General features: G+C 27.9%; 1 protein-coding gene across 8 annotated transcripts in view; it reads right to left on the bottom strand.

Annotated features, from left to right (window-relative positions):
* LOC103571969 (SH3 and multiple ankyrin repeat domains protein 2) overlaps nucleotides 1–20,683 on the bottom strand; it is a 193,395-nt gene that overhangs the window by 14,594 nt on the left and 158,118 nt on the right. For all 8 annotated transcript variants that reach the window (XM_053738919.1, XM_008550331.3, XM_053738923.1 and 5 more), the window contains 4 exons: nucleotides 9,617–9,742; nucleotides 4,361–4,541; nucleotides 3,294–3,613; nucleotides 2,952–3,216 (listed from right to left, as the gene is read on the bottom strand). In XM_053738919.1, the coding sequence (XP_053594894.1) occupies nucleotides 2,952–3,216; nucleotides 3,294–3,613; nucleotides 4,361–4,541; nucleotides 9,617–9,742 (892 nt within the window). The remainder of the gene's footprint in view (nucleotides 1–2,951; nucleotides 3,217–3,293; nucleotides 3,614–4,360; nucleotides 4,542–9,616; nucleotides 9,743–20,683) is intronic.

Below are 20,683 nucleotides of genomic sequence, written 5' to 3'. Positions count from 1 at the left end.
TAAATACATTGCTAGCAATACTGGGGATATAGTTAGAGAATGGGAGGATTTATTTTACCAACGATTTTCATTGTTATTTTACTCGTACCTTCAACTGGGATTATTAATATTTACATATGTATTTTTATTTTTTATTCTTATCTAATTTGTAGGCAATAAATATTCATCCTCATTTAATTACCCTATCAAAAAAATTCATGAGGGATTGCATAGAAACCCATAAGAATTATAAAGGAGTGTATGAATTTTTATAAGGATCCATGGGTATCTGGATTTTTATGTAGGAACTTTGAACCCCAATGAAAAAAATTTATGTTAAAATATAAATTTTTAGTATAAAAAAAATATATTAGAATATATTAAAAATACATAAAAAGTATATAAATATATATAACATATGTACAAAAAAAGTATTTTTAATAGTTAACTTATGGCTGATGTTTTTTTTTTTATTAAAAATATATAAAAAATACATATATGAAAATATAAAAAAATATATTAAATATATACTTATATTATATTTTATTTTTTTTATATCATCATATTTATGTTTTTTCATAATAATATATATGTATTTTTTATATATTCTAAGATATATTTTTAATATATTTAAATTACATTTAAAATATCTACGAAAATCGGTCAAAAGTTAGCGATTAAATATATATTTTTTATTCATATTTTACGTACATTTATATATTTTTTATATTTTAACATAAATTTTTTTATGGAGACATAGGAAACTGTAGGTACCTAGATTCCCATTTTACAAGATGCAAATTCCCATAAGAAATCTTTATAAAAATTCACATGGGAATCCATACTATTCTCATATAAATTTGGCATGGTGTAGATTTCCATAGGAACCATGTTAGAATCTATATCGGAATCTATGCTCGATTTCTATAGGAAACCATGTGGGAATCCATCCGGAAACAAAACCCATAGAAATCTAGGCTGGATTTCCACGTAGATTTTTTTGATAGGCTGATGTATAAAAAAAATTATATAACTTCATTTAAAATACAAATGATTAATTGAGTAAGAAGATAAAATTTCAAATTTCAAATTTAGTTTAAAATTTTATAGCGTGTAATAAAAAGTATTTATTAAAATTTGACTAATTTCTTTTAAACGAATCACTTAACGTTTTATCTAAAAGTTATGAATAAATAATTAAAAATTTGATTACATCATTTAACGATACTTAAAATAGTACCATAAATTCAGAATATAAATTAGATAAGAATAGTATGCATTAATTTTTTACGTGGGACGTAACATTAGCAATAAAAAAAACATCACTCAAATAAAAGCATTTAATATATTAATAATATACAGCAGCAACGTTACTATGTCAACACCTTTTGTCCGCATAGCATATCTTTAAATAATATTTATTTATTTTTATTTTATTTCTTTATCTCCTCTTGGATTCTTTTATTCGAAATACCGAAGAAGCTCGATACAAGTATCGAGTTGTAACCCAACCATCACCACCAAAAGATTCCACATAGTTACTAGTGTAGCGGCATTTACTTCCTCGTGCTTTTTCACCGAAGATCGATTGATATCGATATCGACCACGATGCAAGCCATGATATTTATTCCTTACTTTACCCTCCGCGTCTTGCCGTCTCTCTAACCATTTTCTTTAAAGATCACGATACAGGGGAAAGGGGACTGAGATACCCTCTAACTCTAACGAACATCTAACGAGTATGCTAAAAGCGTGCACGTGCTTCATGCCCAAGCACTCTGATACATGCAATAAATATATATATATATATATATATATATATATATATATATTTATATTTATATATAGTTTTACAGATTCACTCAGACGATTGATTCTTGCAAGTTTCCTCGAGAGCATACGCGTATCTTGAGTATCTCAAGGGAGTCACGTCGTCATATGTCAAAGTCAGTCTTCTACAGAGCTTCTCACCGAAGATCTTAGTTTAGTGTCCCGGTGAGAATATCCATCAACTTTACTACTATTTGTTTTATTTAATTTATTTATTTATTTATTTACAATAATTTGTTTGTAAAAAATAACCGGGAAAAAAGTTTAGATCTACAGAGATCTAAGTCTGATATTTTATTTATAGACCCAAGCTAAAAAAAGACGTTTCTTTTTAGTGTTATACTGTATGAATTTGAAACATTCTGTTTTGAAAATTATTTCGACACATGGTGTAAAAAAAATTCGTTACAAAAATGTTCCAAGTGAACTGAAATTGAGACAATTCTGAACTTTGAGTTGAAAATTTTTGGAACTTTAGAATAATTTCAAGGGTGAAAATTTTTTAATAAGTGCGGACTTTTTGTGCGGATTTCTTTTGAAGTTTTTTAAGCAAAATTGATTTGAATTTAAAATTTTGTGAGTTTAGACTTAGTTCCAATCACTCATTTTTTCGACTATTTTCGAATGTCTAAAAATGAAAAAAACTGATCTGAACAAGTTCTAATAAAAGTCAAAAAATGTTCATAAATATTTTCAAACCATTTTTATTTTTTTGCCTCATACCTGAATAATTCTAGTAAGAGCCCGAAATCTTTATAATTCCTTTGTTCTTTTGTTTTTCAAACCCAAAAAATTGTCAAATCAAATTATTTTTGCTCAAAAAAACAAATTACGAAAGTGAAAATTGTTCACTTTCTAATCTTTTCAAAGATCTAAAAATGTCCAACTCAAAATTTAGATTTGTCTCAATTTTGGAAGTCACTCGGAACATTTTTGGAACTAATTTTTTCTATACATGTTATGAAAAAAAATGCATTGATATCAATGCAGATTTAAGATCTCAATAAATCTGAATATTTTTTAGCAGTTATATTGTTATTTAGTCAGTCGTTTATCGAATCTAAACTACGGTAACTAGATATTAATATCAAACAAAAATAAATTTAAAAAAACAATAGACAATTTAAAATATTATACTCACCAACATCTTCAGCTTGATAAGTTTTGATGACTTCCGCGAGTTCCATGTTACCAGCAATGACGGCAACTTGGTAGGGGGTTTGATTCGCATAATTTAAACTGTCTTTTTGCGCGCCCCTGAAGAGCAATGTACGAATACATGATGCATCTGTGTTGTTAACTGCACATACGTGCAATGGAGTATTACCAGACGCGTTTCGTGCATTCATGTCAGCGCCGTAGTACAGAAGATGATCTAGGTGCCGAACGAGGTTATTTCGGCAAGCCTGGAGCATAATAACAATAATTGTTTGCATACATTAGTTATCATTAACTACTTAAATTAATGAATAAATATACGAACATGATGAATTTCTTGCCATCCCTGAAGATCTTCAGCGCCGATTGTCGCGTGATCATGGAGTAGTGCGTTACATATCATTTCATCTGCTTTGTAAATCACGCTGTAATAAAGGGGTGTAAGACCCTTAGTATCTTTATAATTTGGACTAGCACCCAGTTCAAGAAGAGTTTTTACAGCTTCTTTATTGTTCCTTTCAACAGCACGGTGCATTGCTGTAAGACCTTCTTTCGTTCGGTAATCTAAAAGAGCTCCACCATTTACCAGAGCGATTATCACTTTCGATGGCTTCTTCAGACTTGTTGCAAGGGTTAGTGGTGTTTCTATTTTTACAAATAATATCACAATAACATTAATATTTTTGTTATGAATGAGGTAATGCGTAAAATAGTATATTACACAACTAGAGAAAAAAAGAAAGTAGGACATTCCGACCCGCGTGTATAATTGCCTACCGGAGCCGAAGGCAAACACACGAATTGGGACGTCCTACTTTCCTCCGTGGTGTGTGGACTATTTTGCACCAGTTTTGTACCTGAAAGTTGAAATTTTTGCCTCTGTTTGAGGAAAGAATAGCGCATGCGCTAATTTTCATCATTCGTTTTCTCATTAAAGAGAAGAACGACTTTCTTCCCTATATACAGGGCAGGAATTTAAATTTTGGGTGCAGATATGGTGCAAAAAGATAGAACATACTAATCCGTGTGTTTACTGGCCACGCGGGTTGGAATGTCCTACTTTGCTCGCTGGTTGTGTAATAGACTATTTTTTATATCACCTGCATTGAAATTGTGAGTTTCGATGCCTGTTTTGCCAGTCGAAACAAACCAATGCGATTTAGAGGGTAGAAACTGATCAGTTTCTTCTCTAGAGAAGAGTTTTAATTGGGTGCAGACACTAAAACCACCAGTATCAATGCAGATAATATACAAAATATAGTGCGTGGCATGGAATAAAAGACAATTTCAGACTTCGGGTGATGTCAACTCGGACAGCCAATTTAACCCTGGTCTGAAATCATCTTGTTCCATCTGTTGCCACGGAATATACTATAATTGATAGAATTTTACCTCCTGTTTCTTGACAATGAAAATTTGGATCTAATCCTTTGTTACACATTTTTGATATTTTCTCAACTTGGCTATTGGTTACGTAGTCGAGTAATCTCCGGTAATTTGTCCGTGTGTGTAAGGCTTTTAATTGTTTTTCATCTAGATGCAACGTCTTGTAAACTCGCCGTTTGTATTTCAGCTTTAAATCATAAAGATAAATTATATGAGATAATATTCAACAGCAATGTCAACAGATTTTCGGTGTGTACTGCAATGTGTTATGACTTATGACTCTCAAATTTTAAGCAATGGAAAAATTTGAATTGTTTGCAGGTTTTCGAATTCGAATATCCTTAAAATTCCGATTGTTAAATTTTTTATTCATTTGTGATACACAGTTAGGAATTTTGTGTTAAATTCAACACAAATCGTGTGTTGCAAACGGTCTACACAAATTTTTGTGTTAATTCTACACATGAAGTTTGTGTTGATCTTTAACACAAATTTCATGTTAAATAATTGAACATAAAATCTGGTATTTTGACAGAAAATTTGTGTTAGTTTAACAGACTTTTCGTGTTAAAATTAACTAATAAATATAAACACATGAATTAACCAACTCAAGTTTACTGATCTAACCTTAGTACAACTTATGTCAATTTAGCAATCAATTAGTTCGATTTTCGGTGATTTTTCTAAAACAAGAAGCTATAAATTATCCTCCCGTAAAATGAGAATAAAAAAATCATTGGACCTGATCATAAAAACATTCAAGTTCTCTATGATTATATTTAATTGTAAATCAATTTTAATCCAATTTCCTTGCAGACAATACTGCTACAATGCTTTGCTTGGTTATAATAATGAAGAAACGCGCGGAAGTGTTTAGCTAAACAACACAAATTTTGTGTTAATTTTCGAATAACACAAGAAATGTGTTACATTACAGATTTTCTAATCATTTAACATAAAAAATCAGTTAAAGTGAAATAACACAAACGGTTTATGTTGAATTAACAGATTCCTGTGTTGAAAATCAACACAAAAAATTTAACCGAATAACTTTTTAACACAAATACAGAACATTTCTAACTGTGTAAATATAATAAATAATAACAATACTTGGCGTCCAAGGTGTCCAATAAATGGGACCAATTTGGTTGATTTATTTTTCAGCAAGTGAGATTCACTAGGCGTGATACCATTAACAAAGGTCTAGTAGTAACAGTGACATCTAATAGCTAGTAATGCTTGCCGTAGATCCTGTGTAATATAAAGGACAATAGAAAACAATAAACGAGAAAGGATAATAGACGGTAGCATAGAATAGACATAGAGATACTCGTATAATAACAATCATTAGGTTTATTTCCTACTATATATGTACTGTGTACTGTCGAGAATAAGTGAATCTACGATTCATCGCTGTTGTTACATCGTTGCCCTATCGTTTTGTTTCACTATCGGATCTCTCTTACTGTTGAGATACACATTGAATAACCCTTGTGCAACTAGATCTCTGAAGCAAAGCTAGTACACGTTAAAGACCATCGCTTCTTGGTGAATTCTGTATAACGGTGCGTGAGTTCCTTCCATGAAATTGTTTCTCCTACTAACTACTGCTAAAACTCACTACTTTTCTTTACCTCGTCTCTTTTATATATAGGATATCGATATATATATATATATATGTATATACATGTTTTTTACAGATTAGAATAAACATGTGTGTAAGTTTTTAATGTTAACAATCTCATGTAGACTATGAATTTACTTAAATTATCAAGATACCGCGAGAAAACTATATCCTCAATAAGATTATTAGTTTATGGAAATTAATCAAGACATCCTTGAAGATAAACTAACAGTAAGCACAAGTATATTTTGCAACCGGCTTTACTATTACTGGTCTAAAAATAACTTGCCAGTTATATTTTTTTTATTCTATTCTATATTGAGAATTAATTGATAAACTAGAAATGAGAATCGAAGTCAACATAAATGGAAAAATTTCTGAAATGTAAATAATTTTTTTTTTTTTTTTTTTTTTTTTTTTTTTTTTTTTTATAGAAGACGATGACAAAATTATCGCAATATGGTTATGAGTGATATAGATTTGTTTATCCAATAATTAAGTTAAGAAACCTGGTCAAGTTTTTAATTATGTAAAGATTTGAAACTTGTTAATTATTTACGGGATCATCGACTCGTTTATCTATGAACATTTAAAATTGTGTTCATAAATAACGTCATTATTTTTGAAATCTAAAGATGACTTTTTACTATCGTTCAATGATTTTAAACCTTTTAATTATTTAAATATTTTTTACTGTCTACTTTGAAGTGAAAATGATCCAATAACGGAAGTTATTGATTTTAATTTGATTTTTTTAAGTCTTCTTAACAAAGTTTGACATTTTGAGAATAGTTTTCAATGTACGTGTGTGCATATTTATAAATTTGTCTACAGGATCAAACATTTTTTAAATTTTGCATACCATAAGCGCGAAAGTCTCAGGTACGCAAAAGAGATTTATAAAAACTAGAAATTTCGATTTCTATCATTAGATTACATGGGAACCCATAGGAGTCCATATAGAAAAGTATGGATTTATGTAAGAATTCTAAGAATTAATATAAGAGTATAGATTTATACAAAAATCCATGTAAGAAACCATGTGTATTTAGATTCACCATATGGGAAATCCACATAAGAAATTGGGCGCCTGGATTCCCGTGTAAAAACTTGACATAGGAACTTTGATGTATGGATTTCCGGGGGGTTTTTATACAGAAGTCTATGTTTCTGTATAAGTAATTTCTATAGAATCCGGGGTATCTGAATTTCTATGTCTATCGTCTATGGATACGAGTATATGAATCTATGCTAGATTTTTATAGGAAACTATATGGGAATCTACCCGAAAACGCCATGTAGGAACCAAAATAGTAATCTAGGCTAGATTCCCTTATAGATTTTTTTGATAGGGTATCAAAATATACCATTGAACAGGTTGTTTATACACTGCAAAAAAATTAGGAGTTAATTCGGTATGAATACGGATTTTAGTTCGAATTCGAAGTCTTAATGTTAAAATAAACTTTTGTACAGAGTGAATTTCCGAAGGAATAAAAATTCATCCGCTCCGCATTTACTCCGTATTGGATCCACAAATTTTTTACAGTTTAGTGGCAGCCGTCAAGTTATATCCTTGTATATTAAAATAATAAAAACCATCATATGTAATAAATTAACTTGACTCTTATTGAAAAAAATTTCAATTCATCTTTGAGAGGAACCCTATTGAAAATCATTATCTCACTCTCTACTGTTTGAAAGATACTAATAAAAACTGATATATTTTCAGATATTTTTGTAAGATTTATAGGCTTATCCATCTTTCTGTCTTTTTTCCCCTATTCCCATATGTAGTCGGACAGATTTATCTTTTTCTTTCGTAAATACTATCTATCAACACTTTTTTTCTGGTAGCTTGAATGGAATTCTTATCTCTTTATTAATCTTATTATATTTTTTATTTAAATTGAAATAAAAAGAAGAAAATACTAAAATTGCAAATAAAAATTCTCACTAATAATAAATAAATATAAATATTTATTATTAGATGAAGGCTCGACATATACAATTTTAGATTTCCATAACGTATTTTTTAATACTGTAAATTTTTTTTATCTCAAATATACGAAAAGAAAAAGATAGTACTGGTTACTGTTCTGCGTAGTAATCGACGAAAAGTATAAAGAAAATTACATTTTAATAAGACTGATTGATATTAGAACAGAAGTAAGTCATTCCTTAACACTTACTATTACTTTTTAAACAGTAACCAATGTTGTGCTACACAGTACATGAAACATATGACTGGTTACTGTTAAAATAATCATCGTTCATAGCTCAAGAGTATACAAACCTCTCAGCACAGCTCTTGTTGCTGTATAGAATGCGAGAATTTACTATTTAGTGACAGAAATGGTTACTTAGATCTCATTGACATCCAGAACAGTATTCAGTCCTGTTTTGACATGAACTGTTACTATCTTCATATGTATCTGTAGTGTCAAGAATAGTAAAGACACATATGAATCTAGTAGCAGTTCATGTCAGAACAGGACTGAATACTGTTCTGGATGTTAATGAGATCTAAGTAACCATTTCTGTCACTAAATAGTAAATTCTCGCATTCTATACAGCAACAAGAGCTGTGCTGAGAGGTTTGTATACTCTTGAACTATGGACGACGACTATTTTAACAGTAACCAGTCATATCGACATTCTAATTAGCAAAGTGTTTAACTGATTAATTTTCGTAGTTGACTGTGTGCAATTTTCAGATACTAATAGTCAGAGAAAAAATCATTTGAGTAACCTTGACAAAAATACTATACATATACTAGATATAGAATTGATTTTTAGATGAAAAAAAATTTTTAATTTCCTTTTTTTCGCATAAATGGAAGATTTTCTGAAACGAAGTTAGACCATTTGCTAATTAGAACGTCGATATGTTCCATGTACTGTGTAGCAAAGCACTGGTTACTATTTAAAAAGTAATTGTTAGTGTTAGGAAATGACTTACTCCTGTTTTAATATCAATCAGTCATATTAACATGTATTTTTCCCTATACTTTTCGTCGATTACTGCACAGAACAGTATACTTTGGTTATAACCAATACTATGTATTTCTTTCCGTGCATGAATTTTAGTGGCTATAATTTATAATATAAAAAATTTGAATTTTGCAACTGAATTTGTTATGCAATATTGTATATTTTTACATTGATTACATATTTTTTTGTTGTTAAAAATTTTGCTTATTATAAATAAATTTGTTGCTGCAAGATATCAATTTTATATAAATGAAGTAATAAAATTAAAAAAATGACTAAATTATATTATGATTAAGTTATTAACCATGTAAATAATTTAATGTTGCGTTAAAACCTGCTGATATTATTTTAAAAATTTAAAAAGTATTTACTAGTAAATTCACTTTCCCACCACACGCGTACTTAGTATTCATTTCAATGCAAGTTATATTCTCTAAAGAATTTTTCGCATCATAAAGGAAGCGGCAGTTTTTTTTTTTAAATTTTAAAATATATGAAATGAGGATTAAATTTTGTGTCTCGTATTGGGATTATGCAAAAATTATAGACTTCAGTAAATTTTTTTTTTCGCAGTAATATCGTGCTCATGTGTGTGTGTGTTTTTTATATTTTTTATTAAGCTGTTGAGAAAATTACTATTATACCTCTAAGTGGCCGACTGGTCCATTGAAAGGATAATCTCCAAGGCGACGTTCTTCATCCAAGAATTTTCCAGCTTTTCCATTTACGGGAGGACAAAAAAGACCGTAGTTGAAGCTCTCCTTTAATTCCTGAAAATTTACGATAATTTATAGCTTATGTCTAATAATCGTTTTGTTCTATAACATATTTACATATATAAATATATACGTGCATTTATATAAATAATTGTACAAATTATTTTTTTTTTTAATAACATACGAAAAAAAATTTTTACGAATACTTCTCTACTAATTGTTGAAAATTTTCTGAAATTTGAGTAAAACCTGAGACGTGATTGATTTATCATCTCTGAATATTTTTTTTTTTATAGAATAAAATATACACTCTGCTAAAAATATTTTTCAAAAATTGAAGACTACAAAATGTTAAATTTTTTTTTTTTTTAATTCCGACGTCTCAGGATACGTCAAATTTTCAGAATAATTTTTAATAAAAAATAAAAAAATTAATTAAATGTGAACAAGCCAAGCTACATTTTTTTTAAAATAGAAAAACGAGATAGCAATAATTTAGGGCCCAATTAAGTGTTTTTCGGTTTCAAAATTTACTTCATTATCGAAAAAAAAAATTAAAACTTCTAAAGTTAGTAAAATTTTTTTGAGGCTAAATAAACGGGGTCATACTTTTAAACATTTACAAAAAAATTTTCCGTGCTAATTTAAATTAAATTTTAAAAAATTAAATGTTACACTTAAAAATAAAACGAAAACTAAGATTTTTTAACTAAAAAACAAAATCACTATATATAACTTGATGATAAAAATGAATTTTTTTAATAAAATGGAAAAGTTTGATAAGGTGATATAATATTACAGTATGAATTTTCGAGACCAGTTGAGTGTGTGATCGTAATAGACTTTTAGCCTTGAACGGGATTCAATCGAGAGTAAAAGACGACTTGCTCTACATCAAAGGAATATAAGCAAGAGTGTCGAAGTAAAATGTTTATATATATATATGTTACTTTGCAAAGTAAAGTTTAAGGCCTTGTCTGAGTACTAGATGTCTATTACATACAAACGTGAATGCGTCGCACGTGCCAAGTCAAACGAGCTTTTTGTATTATCACTGATGGCACGAGAAATTGTTGTCAGAATAAGAAAGACTAAAATATATTGGTCTTCAATACCAATTTATGAACGTTTTGCGACTTTTTATGAGAATTTTTCAAAAAAGACGTCTGGAAGTTGAAAATTTTTTTATGATTTTTTGATCAAAGTTCCAAAAATGATCAACTCAAATTTCAGAATTGTCAAAAATTTGAAATTTCACTGTTATGAACTTTTTTGTGACAACTTTTTTCCATAGATCATTTCGATAATTTTTTTTTACTGTCTATAAGTCAATTAATTTTAGAAAATGCTAGTTTTGAAACTGAGCTATTTGAAAAACCTAAATTTCAATTTAAAATTCTTTTGTTTCACGAATAATTTTTTTTTAAATCCAAGGTTTCGTAATCAGACTTCAATAAACTCAAAATTATAAAAAATGAATGGAGTTCTTTTCAAAAAAAATTTAGTAGGGGAAGGGGGGGGATGGGCTCCCAAAATTTAAAGGGCCCATTTTTCCCCCAAATCATTCGTGACACTCAAAATTTTAAGCGGCCTATTCCCCCCCCCCCTCTCCTTCCCCTATTAAGGGAGAGTGGAGCAAAATGGACCCCTGGGGGCAAAAAGGGCTGATTTATATTACATCTAAGCCCTCACTTTTTAAGGGGCCCATTATGTCCCCCCCCCTTTTCCCCTATTGTGTTTTAAAAATTTTTTAAATTTCTTTATCAATAAATTTTATTTTATTTCCGGGACAATTATTCTTGAAAAACGTAAAATTTTCAGCAGTGTATGATTAACTTATCATACACTGCTAAAAATTAAAGGGTTTGTATATAAACTATATGTTTTTTACGTTTCAAAAAATGTCGTATATGGCTTTGGTATCTGTATATATGTATATGTATATTTTTTATATATGGGATATGTAATCGTTGATGCGTATTTAATAGTCACGAAGCCAAATAAAAGCATAAAATAAAGTACAAGTAACAGAAAAAAGGATATCTGCCGCTGATGGGCTTCATTGTAATTCATAGCCGTGAAATTTGTAGATTCTTTAATTAATATATTGCAAGTAAAGGTACATGAAGAGTTAAGGACACGTGCCTTCTGGCTCCTCAACTCAAAAGGAAGGTTATAAATATAATAATTTTCCACCTGCGTGATCACGGAAACTCGTCAGACCTTCATTATTATATTTATTATTTGATAAATATCATTAATAATGTGTTTTAAAACGTCAAAGTCGAATCGACAATTTCGATTCAACAAAATAATATATATTACCTTCAATGGGCTTAAAAAATAAATTACTTTATTTATTTAAATTAACGTGATCCCTTTTGCGTCCTATAGATTTTTATTCGCTACTTGAAAAAAATTCATATTTATATTCAAATAATAATTTATCTTTGATCAGTGTATAAAATATAAATAACTCTTCATGTAAATGTTTATTATTCATCATCAACTCTCTGCGTTAGTAAATAACGCGAGATGAACGCTTTAGCTCGTCGCTAAACCTACAATTAAAGTTATTAAATATTCCATAGTTTGAAATAAAAAAAAAAAAAAAAAAAAAAAGTAAAATAAGCGTGACATCACTTTTTAGATTTTTAATAGTTACTTTTTATTTGGCTCAGTTATTATGTCTCTTATAAATTATTTATATGTCAATTGTGTGGGCTAAATATATTTTACATTAAATTTTAAATTGAGTAAGATTTAGCGCCAGTTAGTAACAATAGTACTAGTGAAAATTTTAATCAAAATTGTTAAATAAGTTCTTTAAAAAAAAACTTCAAAAGGTTTTCTATATAATTCTCTTTGATCCTTCGGCACTTTTATTTATATATAGAACTCGGAAATTGTAATTAAATGTAAATGTATTGTATTTTAAGCTTAAAAAGAACCCTTTCGGGTTTTGGAATATATATATATATATATATGAAGAACTGAATAATTACTGACATTTTGAACAAAACTATTGATCTTTATCAAACGATAAAACTTGAAGTTAATATTTTTGTAGTTACAATTTAAAATATATTTTATTTAGTCATTCACTTTTTCAATTTAAACTAAAAAAAAAATTATTTGTTTTAAAAAGAAATAAAGTATCGCTTTTTATTCTAAAGTTATTTTGAGAGAAATTGCCAAAAATCAATTTTTTTTTTTTTTTTTTTTTTTTTTTTTTTGAAAAATTTCAAACACAAACAACTTTTGAACTAACGGACCAATTCGGCTCATATTTGACCTGGACCTAGATTTGTACTTAAGAAAATATGGAAATGTAGACGTTATCGTGTCTACAAACCGCATTATATTCCATGTATGTGTATTAAGGTGGTTAAAAAAAAAAGTATTTTTTTCGCTCTTACCCCCTTCAATAATAGTGGTTGCCGAGAAAAAAATCCTCCCAAAAGATGGAGTCTTTAGCTCAACTCTAAGAGGTCGCTATTTTAATTTTAATTTCCCATCTAATCAAATCTTTTAGTGTAAAAATTAACTTTTCCACCAAAAGTGTAATTACTCGTAAGCTGCTCAATATTTTTCAAATTTATACAAAGGTCTTCAAAGCTTTCCAAAACCCTATGATGAGTCATAGTTATCATAAGTAAAATGCCAATTGCAACTATCTGAATAATATAGATTTTGTATTTCAAAAGTAAATTGTTAATCTTTATTTTTTTTTTTTTTTTTGCTAGCTTCAATTGGCGATAATTATGACTTATCATAGGATTTCGGAAAGCTTGAGGAATCAGCTTTGAAGATCTTTGTATAAATTTAAAAAATATTAAGCAGCTTACGAGTAATTACACTTTTAGTAAAAAAGTTAATTTTTACACTGAAAGATTTAATTAGATGGGAAACTAAAATTAAAATAGCGACCTCTTAGAGTTGAGCCAGAGACTCCATCTTTTGGGAGGATTTTTTTCTCGGCAACCACTAACATTGCAGGGAGTAAGAGCGAAAAAAAAATTTTATTTTTTTTTTTTGACCCAACCTAATGTGTAACAATTTTTGAACTAACAGTATTTTTGGAATCTACTCGATAAATTATGTTGAGTTATGACAATTTTTTTAAAATTCCACCATATGGACAAATGCGGTAGTCAGGCTTCAATCAATTTGATTAAATTCAATGAAATAAGTTTGTGGTTATCTATGAAAGTTGTGGCTGGGAAACAATATTGTGAAAAAAATAAAAATAAAACTAGTCATGCATACGAAGTTATAAATTTTTAGCCAGACTTTGAATCTAAAAAAAAAATTCACAATGAATATGCACGAGAGGTCGATTGGATGTGAATAAATATTGCAAACGCAATATTTTACCAGAGTTATTATCGTTTTGCACGATTGTCAATTTAATGAAATAAATTTTTTTAAAACTACCAAACAATACTGAATACTCAAAAGTGAGTTATTTTATCACTGAAATATACAATAAAAAATATTTTAAAAAAAATACGATCATTTAGTGTGATAAAGTAAATAAATAAATAAATTTGATTAATTAAATTTATATTTGGAAGCAATAAAATTTTTATGCACCACAAAAAATAATAATTTAATCATGATTAATTCTACATTCAATTTCATGATAATTTGTAATTACATGAGTATTGATATAGCCAAATAGTCAATGTATGAACGTATGAGTGATTAAATTATAAATGGAATAAATTATTATTTAAATTAAAAAAATTAAATTGTCATTTGATTTATAAAATGACCTTTTTATTTATAAATTTAAAAGTAATTGATCTATAAAGATGTAAAGTAACGATTAATTTTATTTTAACTCTTTTACTGCGTGCTCTTGATTCATATTATGTAAATATATTTTCTTTTGTTGCTTTTTTTCTCCAACAGTATTATACATTTATTTTTTCTTCTTTATTTTTTTTTGTTTTATCGTTCTTATTTACGATGAACATGTCGATAAATTTATATGTGCATGTAAGTAGACGTGGATTGAAAGCTAAATTTATCTGTGCTCAATTTTGAAAGAGAAAGTCTCGAAAGTTTGTGAATTTAATTTTCTTCTGAACAATGTGTCATAAATTTGTTTTTTTATCATTGATTAAATAATCATTCTTTTTAAAATAAATTTTTGTTCCGTGTACGCAGATAATTTTTGATAAAATTTACCCTGCAATTTAGAGTAAACCTGGGCCAAAAATAAAATAAATATGTAAAGAATAAAAACATATTTCTTTTGTTTTATTTTTTATTTGAAAATTACTCGAAATTGGGTTTTTTTTTACCCCATAATTGAAGACTATCTAGAAACGGAAGTATTCATCCATGCATAGTTTTACTTACAATTAACGAATAAAATTTAGTAGACAATTCTTCTATAGTTAATTTTGAGTCAGACTGATTTATTATTGAATTCAAATTTTAAAATAATATCAAGTGAATCCGATAACTTATTTGACTTAATATTTAAAGGATTCAAAAAATCAAAATATAAAAGGTAAAAAAAAAAAATCAAAAGCTTTAAGACGGCCGCTTTATTCTTAAAATTGACAAATTATGTTCATTAATCAAAAAAGAAGTATAATAACTTGAAGAAAATTATTTTTATTATAAATTATTACATATTACTGTAATCTCTATTTAAAAAAACATATAAGTGACCAATTTTGGTACAAACCGAGTTTAAGAGCATAAACATTCCTGATTAAAAAATTTACTTCATAAATGATTTATTAACAAAGCATTCTTATTTAGAGAGTTTGTAATTATTATTGTTAAATAAATTTTTATAATTGACAATAATTATTTCAGTATTTTTGTAAAAAATTATAACTCAAAATTTATTTTTTCTAGCGATAAACTTTTTCTTATATAATATCTAATTGATGAGAATAATTTTTTGATTATTTTTGAGCTATGAGATTATACTGTGTACACGGTAAAAAAAATTTTTAGTAAACGCGGATTAGATTTGGAGAGAATTTGGATTTTAATGAAATCCGTAATCACTCCTAATTTTTTTCAGTATAATAGTTCTTCATATGTTAAACGTATCGACAATTTTCAAATTAAATAAAAATCTATAGTACACAGAAAGAAAATTATGGGAAATTTTTCTATGTATTATAGGAATGTTTTCCATAATGGCATAGAAACTGTACCCATACTATTATAGGGATGGCTCCTATATATTATGGGAATCATCCCTATACCAATATGGGGACCATTCCTATACTGTTATAGGAAAGGTTCCTATAATTTATGGGAATAGATTTTATAATTTATAGGAATAGTTCCTATATATTATGAGAATGATTCCCATAATATTATAGGAACTCTTCCTATAAATTATAGGAACCATTCCTATAATTATAGTTACCATTCCTATAATGGTATGGGTAGTATTCCCATAATTATAGGAACTATTCCCATAATATTATGGGAATGGATCCTATAATTTATAGGAATAGTTCCTATATATTATGATTCCCATAATATTATAGAAAGTCTTCCCATAAATTATAGGAACAATTCCTATAAATTATAGGAAACATTCCTATAATGGTATGAGTAGCATTCCCATAATTATAGGAACTATTCCTATTATTATGGGAAACATTCCTGTAATTATAGGAAGTGCTCCTATAATTTATTATTGTAATTTTTATGCTGGTATAGGAAAGAATTTCACAAAATTATAGGAACCTTCCCCATAATTTTTTTTCTGTGTAGTCCGATAATATGAAGTTTTTGTCCAAAATGTATCCAACATAAAATTATAAGTATTTTATTAAAATAGAAGTGATCAAATTGAGTCAATATTTGAAAAAAATTTTCACACATTATTATCATTATTATTTTGCATTGCGCATGGTCATACTGTTGTTATTATACTTTTTGGCACAGATGACCGTTTTTTATTCCCGAACTAAAAACCATCATCTTTTCTCAGTCTCCATTTATTATAACATTGAATTCACTCATAAAAATGATTGTTTGTATTTTTTTTTAAGTTAGTAAAGATATAAGTTAGTTTGTATGTTATATGGATAGTGAAAAAATGACGTTTGATACGTTAAACTATGGCGTATAACACTTTCTGACGATCATGTATGGTATAATAATGACCGAAACGTGTCTCAATCAGAGCTTTATGGGGTGTAATTGCGGCTTTTAAAATAATAAGAAGAATAAATGGATAATATAATGTTGAGCTCGCGCATGTTATATATAGCACAAGTTCTCTTGTGATTTTATAATTTTAAGGCAAGAACTCTTTTACTTTAAATATACAATGTAAACTCGACTTCATAAATTAAACAGACAGTTATTAATATGCAGAGTCAATTTATTACCCACAATTACTTAATGTATTAATCGACCTAATAAATTTACTCGAAAACAAACATTTTTTAAGAGCAATGTCAAAATAATATTTTTACAAGCTTCAAAATTATATTTCGTAGATAATTAATATATATTTTTAAATAAATTTTGAACAATAATAATTTGTAAGTGTTTCCTGTTGTTGGTCGATTATATTACATACGTCAAGTAAGAAATGTCATGTGAACAGCATAGGAAATGAGAATTGATCATCGTAAGTCAGTCATTTCGGATAAGATCTTGCTTCTTTTCTCAATTATTTTTATCACCGCATTGTCTATTAGTTGTATTTAGTACTTAGTTACTCCACTATTTCATCTCATATTTAGGGAGAAAAAAAATTTCAAGAATTCTCACGTAGTAAAATATATAGAATAGAGGTACCATTTTTAGCCGGTTTTGGACACTTTAAAAATTTGAACGAAATAATTTGAATACTGTAAAAAATTGTAAGTCAATTCGAAGTAATTACGGATTTTATTTAAACTCGAACTCACTGTCACTCGGAGTTCCGGAGTTTAAAAAAAAATCACTCTGCATGCGGAGTAAATGGGGAGTTTGCTTTTTCAGCAGAGTGATTTCAGAGTGATCTGGATTTTATTTAAATCCGCATCTACTCCAATTTAGAGTTTTAATATTAAAAAAATCTCCTTTCAGGAGTGAATTTTATTCCGAACCAGAGTTTCATTTAATGAAATCCTCCTTCGGAGTGAACTTTAATCCGAGGGGATGAATTAAATAGTCATTCACTACGCATTCACTCCGTTAATTCTTTACAGTGTAAAAGAAGCAAAGACAATTAATTTTTGAAATGTGTACAAAGATACATTTATAGCATTATTACAATGAAAATTTTATTTTACATTTTTTCTTTAATTGAAATAAAGTATTAAATGTCCAAAAATGGAGCAGTAGCCAAAAATGGCACTTCTGCCCTGTTTGAAAATTATATGTCACATATATTACATATATGCGCGCAAAAACGAATATGTTCTATAAGTTTTGCATAAATATTCACATATATTTATGGTGTTATATATGTCAATATATATCCTAAATATATATAAATATATCTTCACGCAAAAAAAACATATATGTCACATATATTCGCATATATATTTATTTCCGTGAAGATTAGAAGACAATAAAAAATAATTCGAATATTTGTTAATTTCTTTTCAAGTATTACATGACTATATATTTATTAAAGTTAATATATTTTAAGACGAATGAGAAAATTTTTCATAATGAGCTTTAATGATAATAAAAATTAAAATGTATCAATGAGTTAATTATTTGATAAAAAATTTAATTTGATAAATTTAGTAGCGACATTTGGACAGTCACGTAGTAGTAGGGGCTGCATGTTACTAGTAATAATAATAATATTGATAATAATAAGAATAATAATAAGTATAAGTGAATAAGTAGAACTACTATATAACCACAAAAGTGCAATGCATTGGATAAATAAATATATAAATATATATTGAAAAGAGTCAACAAGTAGTGGATTGGCTTCTCTGATTCTTTACTAATCTGAAATATACCTGAACTTGGACTTAATGCAAATTGAAGGCTAAAAAATAAAATATAAGGCAATGCTCAATGTAGTAGCTCAACATTACAATCTGTTTAAAGTGAGACTTTGAGATTATATGTTTACTACCTATACTAGATATTTAAGTTCATTTATGTATACGTATATGTGGACTTAAGTGAGTTTCGTATTCAGCACGACAAGTATGCAGATAAGTTAACTTCTTGGGCCTTTGCAATTCAAGTTTCTTGCTATATAACTTAGGTCACATGATAATGACCTTATTACGAGAATTACGGGTGTAACAGCCGCGAGATTATTTCTACTGACGTGGAAAATAGCGTGATCTTGGTGTAACTTGCTATTATGAATACCTGCATAAATTTTTTACATATACAATTGATCGCTTTTTATTACACATGTCATATTATTTACTTTGTAAGAGAAAAAATGTTTGCATTTTTATCTTATGAATCGAGTTTTATTCATTGACTGAATGTTTTTATAATAAACGTTGTTTGTACAAAGTAAAAGAACAAGTGTAATAATGAAAAATTATACATTAAGTTAAAGAAATGAGTATTGTTAAAGTTTTCGACGCTTCATCATGTAACAAAGAATTTTCAGAAACATGTGATTACCTACACGGCGAACCGAGAGAAAAGAATTCAAGTTTAACGGCCTTGGGGCTGTACAGAAAATTGGCGGGTAATTTATAAAGATTAGGCCCAGGCTCGATTATATCGAAAACATGCGACGTTTAAGATGAGATGTAGTAATAATGGGACGAAAAAAAAAGTCGAAGAAAATAAATGTATGACAACATGTATGGGCTGATTCGGGGTAAAATGAGACACCATTTTTTTAAAGTGTTATCTGAATTATTTTATGGAAAACTATGAAAAGCTGAGTCTGAAATAAAATAGATGTCAATTGTAAAAAAAAAGTTTTTTACTAAAAATTTTAAATTGCCCGCATTTTCCGGGCTGATAAATGTGCTCTAATTTTCCTCTACAAATATTAACTGAGAATTTTGAAACAAAAAAATGTTTTTTTATTTTGATGTTTTCATTTTGCCTCGGGTTACTCTGTGTATAGTATATTGTATAGATGTAAATTATTGAAGCATAAGAGGGTTCGATATATACAGGATGATAGTGTTAGACGTGGAATATCGGTGGATTACGCCTCCCGGGCAAACAAATTTAATGTCACTTTCGATTAATTTCTAACCCAGTTTGCGAGGTTGCCCCCGAAGGAGGAAGCTCGCAGTTGCTGTCAATTTCCGGTGGAAAATTTGGCGGAGAGCTGATGCTACATGTCGTTTAAATTTGCTATGAGTAAATTTGTTACTTTGATGATTTATATATATTCTCCCTCATGATTTTATTTAACAGCTATTTAATATTTATTTCAATATATTATTATTTAACATTTTAATGAGTCGATTAGGACTTTTGTCTATTTTACATTAATAATAATAATAATAATAAAGTTTAAGCTATGATGGTTTATTAAATAAATAGTACATCAAATATTTGATGTAAATAAAAGTTATAATTTAGTGTACAAACTAAAATATATATAAATATATACACAAAAAAATGAAAAATTCCGAGTCCGTGATATGGTGTAAAAATTTTGAATACTGCTGTATGAATTAGAAAGATCACACCACTAAGGGTGTAATTGTTACTTTAATAGAGACAATCAAAAACAAAATAAAAAAAATAAGTTCTCATTTTGGCGAGATAGTAATTAAAAGTCCTTTTATAAAAATTTTTATTAAAAGGTTTAATTTTTAATTAATATACCAAATAAAAATACTTATCTTAATACACGGAGAAAAATGCATGTAAAAATTAAATAATAATTACAATCACAGTAAAAAATTACAATTCGTAAAATAAATTACGATGATTTGTAAAAAATTAATTTTTTATTTCAATTATTACTACACGGAGAGAAAATTATGGTAACAGTTACAATATATTATGGGAATGGTTCCCATACTGCATAGTAACCGGTTTTTTCCAAATGTT

Source organism: Microplitis demolitor, chromosome 5, assembly GCF_026212275.2.
Source record: "Microplitis demolitor isolate Queensland-Clemson2020A chromosome 5, iyMicDemo2.1a, whole genome shotgun sequence".
Taxonomy (NCBI): Eukaryota; Metazoa; Arthropoda; class Insecta; order Hymenoptera; family Braconidae; genus Microplitis; species Microplitis demolitor.
The sequence above is the reverse complement of the archived record's forward strand: the minus strand, read 5'-3'. Positions and strand labels throughout refer to the sequence as shown.